General features: G+C 55.7%; 1 protein-coding gene across 1 annotated transcript; it reads left to right on the forward strand.

Moving 5' to 3' along the window:
- Positions 1-242: 242 nt before the first annotated feature.
- Positions 243-4,502, forward strand: NPPC (natriuretic peptide C). The gene is made up of 3 exons (XM_004427677.3): positions 243-403; positions 871-1,181; positions 4,346-4,502. The coding sequence occupies exons 1-2, from the start codon at positions 314-316 to the stop codon at positions 1,159-1,161; spliced, it is 381 nt and encodes a 126-aa protein (XP_004427734.1). The 5' UTR covers positions 243-313; the 3' UTR covers positions 1,162-1,181; positions 4,346-4,502.
- The last annotated feature ends 3,431 nt before the right edge of the window (positions 4,503-7,933 follow it).

Raw genomic sequence — 7,933 nt, forward strand, 5'->3', positions numbered from 1 at the left:
GGGAGAGAGCCAGCCGAACCGCGGGATCCCTCCCGGGTGGGATGAGGGTGGGAGCAGAGGGGGAGCCCCCGCGGCCCCCTCCCAGCCCTCGGCGCGCGTGCCATTGGCCCGAGCAGCCCAGTAGGCGGGAGGATGACATCAGCGGCAGGTTGGATTATAAAGGCGCGAGCGGAGCCGCGGGCTCAGAGCGCACCCAGCCGGCGCCGCGCAGCACTGGGACCCGCGCCTGCACCGCAGCCCGCCTGCTCCTCTGCCCGCCGGCCCCGCGTGCTCTCGCTACCGCCGGTCTGAGCCCCTCGACCCCACGGGCACCATGCACCTCTCCCAGCTGCTGGCCTGCGCCCTGCTGCTCACGCTACTCTCGCTCCGGCCCTCCGAAGCCAAGCCCGGGGCGCCGCCGAAGGTGGGTGCTGTCGCGGGGACGTGGGGACTTTGAGGGGTCGTGGGAAGGCTGGGGGTCTAGGAGGATGCGGCGAGCCGGAGGGAGCAAAGAGAACGGGAAGGCGGCCCTCTCCCCTGAGATGTGCGCAGGTGAGAGCCGAGGAGCCTCGAAGCCTGGACTCCGGGGTCTCCATCTCCAGCCGCGGGAGAACGTCGACAGATGCGCAGCCCCTGCCCCAGTGCAGCCAGCCGAGCAAGGGGCATCGGAGGGGAGGGCAAGGGTCTCTCCGAAGGAGCGGACAACGGCGGCCGCGCAGCAGGTGGATGCAGGGCCGGGCTGTCCGGCATCTGTGGGGACGCGCTCAGGACTTGGAAGGGACAAACAGCGCTGGCGGGCGGGCGCGTCCGGCTGGAGCATCAGGGTCCCCGCAAAGTCCCCAGCGCTGACGCCGTGCGTCCCTTCACCTGCCCGCTCTTTTCCTCCGACAGGTCCCGCGAACTCCGCCGGGGGAGGAGCTGGCCGAGCCCCAGGCTGCGGGCGGCGGTCAGAAAAAGGGCGACAAGACTCCTGGAGGCGGCGGCGCCAACCTCAAGGGCGACCGGTCTCGACTGCTCCGGGACCTGCGCGTGGACACCAAGTCGCGGGGGGCGTGGGCCCGCCTTCTGCACGAGCACCCCAACGCACGCAAGTACAAAGGAGGCAACAAGAAAGGCTTGTCCAAGGGCTGCTTCGGCCTCAAGCTGGACCGGATCGGTTCCACGAGCGGCCTGGGATGTTAGTGCGGCGACCCCTGGCGGCGGTGAGTACCCCCAGCCCTGGCCGCCGGGCGCTCCCGCACACCTAGCTCCCCCGCGGCGCGCGCCAGAACCAACCTGATCCCCCGTCCGCAGGCCGGTTCCTCTCTGATCCCCTGGCCCTGGGACCGTTCCGCCTCCCAGCCGACCTTTGGAAAGGCGCCAGGCGATCCGGGCACAAGATAGATTGTGCGTGCTAGGCATTTGCCCCCAAACCCAATTATCACCCCATTTTACAGATGGAGAAAGTGAGGAATAAAGTGGTAAGGGAAGTTTGGCAAGGTCAGAAATGGTTCAGCATGGATGAACCCACCTGGCTTCCTCTGCAAAAGCAGAGACAGCTTGGTGGGGTTCCACTTACCCCCAGACCAAGCAACTAGCAGCACTGGCTCCAATTGGCCAATGAGGGGAATGGAGGGGAGATTGTGGGTTGGTGGGAGCAGTGGAGGAAGGGCATGCACAGAAGCCAGGATAAGTTTCTCTGCCAGCCGCTGTATCATGATGCCCAGGCGGCGGGCAGCCCAGAGGTCAGGATGGCTTCCTGGGTCTGTTGTCCCTGAGGTGGGACAGACTTGGAGAAACCCCTGCCCTCTCACAGTAGAGAGAATAGCCCTCTGTTGGCATCACCAGGGAGCTCTTCTGCCCCAGAGCATTCTGATTCTTGTCCCTTCTCTAAACGGTGGCTGTGGACAAGCTGGTCTGTCCAGGGTCCTGATGCTGCTACAGCCCGTGTGACTTCAGGATCGGACCGCAGTGTTTGTGGCCCTCTTTCAGGGCAAGGAAAAAGAAGCTAAACTAAATCTTATTTCTTGCCCCAACCTCAAACTCAACATGTCCCAAACTGAGCTCCCCTCGAACCTCCCCACCCCCATCCTGCCTGGCCTCCCCACCCTCCACCAGGGCTGGAAACCCTGTGCGACCTTCAGCCCCTGCCAGGTGTCATAGCCTGGCAATGGACTGCTGCAAAGGTCCTCCCCTCCTCTCCATGCCTACTGCCCATCAGTGCCCTTGGAAAAACAGCATCCCAACCTTGGAAATGGACATTCAAGTGCTTTAGGATCTGACCCCTGCTGGTTTCCAGCCTTTTCCTGCAGCCCGGCTGCTGCCATCCCCTGTCCCATGGCCTGTGTGTCCCATTCCAGGCCATGGGGAAGCTGCTCTCTCACCTAAAAAGCTTTATCAGTGTCCACACTGTCTTCCCCCAGAAGGCAAGAGCCCCCCCTTTGAAGCTCTCCAGCGTGCTGCCTAAGCCATTCTTACAGCACAGACCACTCTTCCACCTGAGCTATAGTTGGTTGTGAACCTAGTCACCTCTCTAAATCAACTCATGAGCAACTTGAGGGACAGACACCAGCCTAAGGTGATCTGGGACCCGCAGCACTGCCAATGGGGCTCTTAAAAATGTTTGCCAATGACCACGGAAACCTGCCTCACCCAGCTTAGGGGCACTCCTCTCCCACCTGCCCTAGGTTTTAACTGGCACCCTTCCTCTCTCTACAGTCAGAAGTGACCATGCTGTGTGCTCCTCCCAAATTCTGCAGGGGCTTCCTTTGTGTGAGCTCTTGACTCGCCCCTGCACAGGGAGTGATGATCCTGGCACTGGGGGTCCCGCATTTGGTAGCTTTGCTCTTCTGTCCTGTCTAAACCACAAAGAGATGGAGCCACAGGACTCAAATTTTCAGTTTGTGATTTAAGCACCAAGCTCAAACTTTAGAATCTAAACGAATGTTGGTTAGCCTTCTATGGGTTAGTGCCTGGTATGCACGGCCCCAGAGGCTCCTTGTTCTTGGATGTGGCTGTCTGTGGGTACCAGGTGACAGTCCAATGGGTGGTAAGAGGTTCTGGGTAGGGGGAATCCAAATGGCAAAGACTTCCCAACCACTTTGACCATGGAAGTTTGTCAACCTCCTGGAAGTTCTCTTTTAGCTGATCACCCTCCCGCAACACCCTTAACCCTCTAACTCCACCCTCCCCCTCCACCCCATGAGAAGGCAGAGCCTCCTGGCTATTGCCTGAGACTTCCTAGTGAAGATGCCCAGGATATCGCACTGTCTGGGCTTAACAGAGAAAGACGGCTTAAATCTTCCACATTAATGAAGACTCTTGTGAGGCTGTGGCCGTTTCTCCACTCAGGAGTTGACTTTGGCTCCGAACAGCCACCATAATGACCGTCGCTGATGGTTATAGGTCTCAATTATAAAATACTAATGACAGAGATGGGGTATGGCTGGTGCCTGGATGAACACCTTGCCCACGGGCCCCAGGGACATCACAGACATCTGTCATCTGTTTAAACACATGGGACGGCCAGAGAAGGGATGTGGGGGAGAGTTCATCAAGCCACTGAGGCCTGGGGTCCCTCTGTGTGTGCTGTCCTCTGGGAGGGCTCTGCCCTGTCTCAGGAGGACGCCTTCCTTGGGCCCCGGAACACCCACACGCCCCTCAGCCAAAACTGGGCACAGCCCTCATCAGATGACTCCGACAACTCTCAACCCAGCAAACCCAGCACGACATTCCCATTTCCTCTGCTTCCGAAGGGGAGCCTTTCTGAGACGAAGCCAGCTGGGGAAGGAAGTGCTATTTACCGAGTGGCGGCAACCATGACCCAGACATTCTGCTGATGCCCAATGTGCGGCCCCCTGGGAGGTGGCTATTATCCCATTTTATGAGAGAGGAAAGCGATACTCAAAGTCACCCAGGGCCATCCAGGCAGTAAATATCAGAGTTGGGATTGGAGCCCAGAATTCCCGACTCCTCAGATGATTTTCTTCCCCTGCTCGCTGCCATCACCCAGACACACAAAGCCGAGGTGAGCACCTGGCTGAGGGTTTGTGTTGTAGCAAAAAAGGGAGAGGGGCGTTTTCCATTCTTTCCCTCACTGTGTCTCACCGAGTGAGTGTCAAGGGCAAGGCAGACATTCTGGATCCACCTGGGCTGGGGCGGGAAGTGCCAAGGACGTGGCAGGAGATGAGCTGAGGGCCTGGAAAGGAGTGGACGGGCCCCTCTCCCTGTGCAGGGAAGCCTTCATCAGGGATCTAAGGCAAAGGTCGAGGGACATTGCTTCATGCTGCTGCAGGAAGGGGAGGAAGGTTCTAGAACTGCCCTGCAGGCTGAGCTGTCTCAGCTGAGGGGCCAGAATTGAGTGTCCCATGTCCCCTCTGTATTTCAGGATTGGGAACTTGCTCCATTTTGCTGAGGTCATCCTTGGTCATCAGCCTCCCCGCATCTGGAAGCATTTCCGACGCAATGTGGCTTTTACGTATCTTTTTTTTTTTCCTGGTACTGGGAATACACAACACCAGCTGTCTTATTATTATTTGGGGAGGGGGGGTTATGATTTTATTGTTTGTTTTTTTTGAAAATGAAAAATAAAAAGTTATATATTATATATATATTATATACATGAAACACACACACCTACACCAACGTGACAAGGGACAGTTTTTAAGAGACTGACAAAACCAGCTGTAAAACATTGCTGTTTGTAAATTCATGTCATGCCTAAATGTATTTATGTTGTAAAGCTATTTATATTGTTTATAAAGAGATATTTATAAAAATTTTATTTATGTAAGTAAATGAAAGAAGTCAATCATTGTAATGTTTTTGTCTTAACTAGTTGGAAAATGTAAAAAAAAAAGTCATTCCATGAACATCTTGAAAACTGTCTTTATTTCTCGTTGCATTTATTTTTTAGGAATTAGTCTGAGGAAGAGGGAGAATGTGAAGACAAGGCTTTTGCCTCTAAATAGATCTAACAGCCCGGTTTCCAATTCTGGATTTAGTGGTATCAGAATTCCCTGGGGATCTTGCTAAAAATACAGATTCCTGCCCCCACCACCCCCTGATCCACTGAATCTGAGTCTCCCGGGCTGGGACTGGCCATGTAGATTTAGTCCAGCGTGATTCTGACCAGCTCTGCCAGGCCGGGAAGCTCCGCCCAGAACACCTGACAGCTGGGAAATCAGAGTTTGGTAAAATTAAAATTAATTAAAATTGAATTAAATTTGAATTTAGCCGGCTGAGGGTCCTCTAAATTCTACTCTACCTTCTCTCTGTTATTAGAGAAAAGAAATAACTGAAAACTTCCTTCTGTTTTGGGGAGATTTAGAAGGTTTCTGTGTATCTTGCAGAATTGATCAGGTCACCTTGTGCATCTCAGCAACTCCATTTCATAGACCTGCTTGTGGAGGGATAGGATGGGTAGTTTCTCCCTCACAGTGAATGCCACGGGCAGAGGGGCTCGAGGCGATGGTCGCAGAGAGAAAGAGGAAGTATTATCTGGTTTCACATTTGTGAAGTGGGGTGAGCCTGCCGGGGGGTGTGGTTTTTCTTTTCACTTGAAGCCGCTAACAATTATGGTTTCTATGCCCCATGGAGCCTTGAATGGGAAATTATGGATATTTAGACTCTCTTTTCCTGAAACCAGCAGGAAACTTTTAAATAATTCCGAGATAATCTCACTACATCCTTTGTACGGTGACACCCCTGTGCAGCCTTCCCGGTCTGTCTTCTGTCCCCTTTTGGTGAAAGCAGAAACATAAAGAGCCTTCCGGGCTGGTTACGTCAGGTGGGCATGACCCGGCTCAGAGGAAATGGGAGCAGCGTGGCCCCGAGATCATGGGGTCAGCAGGCCCGGCTGAGCAGTTCCAGAGGAAGATCAGCACTAGGGGAAGTGGCTAGTGACACCCGGCTTTTCTGCTGGCATCCGAGCCCCGTGACCTTTGTTCATTCCACCAGCAGGTTCTCAGGTGGGTGGGCGGCCAACACAGTGACCACAACCAGGAGAGGAAACAGCTTTTAAAACATGTTGCAGCTGGGAAGGTTCAGGCCCTTCCCACTCCCTCAACTTCTGCCACTGTGCAGGGATGGCTCATTGCCCTTCCTCGGGCCCAGCTCACTGTTCTGGGGTGGGCTATCTTCCCGTGTCTCTCCCGGCCTCTGTGGCTCGGAACTCAGGTGCCTGTGTCCATGAGGGTGAGGGGCTCCAGCACCCAGGCCGCACCGGGACCTCAGTCACTGTGCTGTCTGCAGACAGTGCAGGGGATGCTGAGGGCTCTGCAGATGCAAGAGGGAGCAGGAAGGCAGGCAGGGACACCGTGTGCTTTGCTGGAGGTGAGGCAGGCACAACTTCCCGGAGACATAAGGGGCGGAGAATTCTGGGATTCAGGAAGCCACCACAGGAAGCTAGAGGCTTTCCTTGTGGACAGTATCTGGGCTGCCATTAACCGAGAGTTACTAGGACCCTCAGGCTCAAGATACACATGCTCTCCTCCAGGCAGCTCTCATCCCACGAATTAGCCCTCAAATGACACACATGCCTCTCTTTTGCCACCTTCAGCCCCCCTCAGGTGGATGCCATCCCTCAACCTGTTGGCGAGGATGTTGCTAGACAGCCAGTGCTCCTCCAATATCCAAACCTGAAGTCCTGCGACTCCTTCCTCCGGAGTGACCAGGATGTGTCCTTCCAGTTAGGAACTTCTGCTGACAGGCAGGAAGGATGACACATACTCCATAAGTAACAGGAAAATTTCTGAACCTCAAGAGATTACCCAGGTGGTATTACCCAAGAGCTTCCAGTCCTCTGGTCTGTGTCGTGGCCTCTTGCCTCACCACAAGCATCTCACCTCCAAAGCTGCCTGGAGAACCTGCAGCTCCTCTCCCACAAGGGCTGAGCACGACAGCCAGGACCAGCTCGGAGGGATGGCTCTAGGGATGGGGCTCGCTGGGTCCCGGTCCTCCAGGACAGGGCGGGCACTTCTACAGTGTTGGAGGGTTTTCCATGAAGGGCCAGCTGGGCTGGGCACAGGCAAAGAGAGTTTCAGGTGCTCAAAGGCCTCAGGCCTCGGGGAGTCCCAGAGGAAGCCATTCTCTTCCCTGAAGCACTCGGTTCTTGGGGAGTCAGGGTGGGGGATGGGGGAGCCCACCTGGTTGAGGTTCCCTGGTGCTGTATCTGGTGACGTATAGGAGCCTGGCCTGGCAGGACTGGGCCCAGGAGCCCCACCTTCTCCTGAACACGTCTGGAGAAGAGGCCCAGTCTCTTAAGCCCATGCCAGAGTGCTATTCAGAGAGGTACCACCCCTGCCCCTACCATGGAGGTGATGGAGGCTGGGAAGAGAGAGCCTCTGGGTCTGGCTAGGCAGGGTCCAGGACCCTGTCTCCCCCCACTGCCAAAGGCGCGGGAGGGCCTCCCCTGATAAACTTGACACCAAAGGGAGGGTCCAAAATCTGGCTGCACACACAAGCAAGGGAGCTTTGAGGGTGATCAGAGAGACCACAATATCTGGACATGGCCAGAGCCCTGCTCTTCCGAAGGAAGAAGTCTTGGCCCAGGCAGGCGGTAGGCGGCAGACTCAGGACAGGGACAATATAAGCTCAGTTAGGGACAATATAAGTGGTGAGGGAGCAACAGTCAGGGTCCCATCAGAAATGGAACTTGACCCAGATGGTTCACATGAAGAGACTTGACCAAAGGGACTACTTACAGAGGTGGGGCAGTGGGAAGCCAGTTTCTCCCTTGGGGGGAAGGGAGGAAACGGTCCCTGGGTTGGAGCTGGGTGGAGGGGTCATCCTGCAGGAGCTGTGCTATCCTGCAGGATGCATCCCCAAAACAGGACGGAATGAGGGAGAAATACCCCAACTTCTCTCTCCCCTCCCCCCAGTCTCTTGCTGGTGCCTCCAATTGGCTAAACCCCCCAAAAGCCAACTAGCAGGGTAGTCTGGGGATGTTGCCTGAGGGAGTCAGCCTGCCAGGGCA

The sequence above is a fragment of the Ceratotherium simum genome, chromosome 37, assembly GCF_057802395.1.
Source record: "Ceratotherium simum simum isolate JZ-2026a chromosome 37, ASM5780239v1, whole genome shotgun sequence".
In the NCBI taxonomy this organism is placed as follows: Eukaryota; Metazoa; Chordata; class Mammalia; order Perissodactyla; family Rhinocerotidae; genus Ceratotherium; species Ceratotherium simum.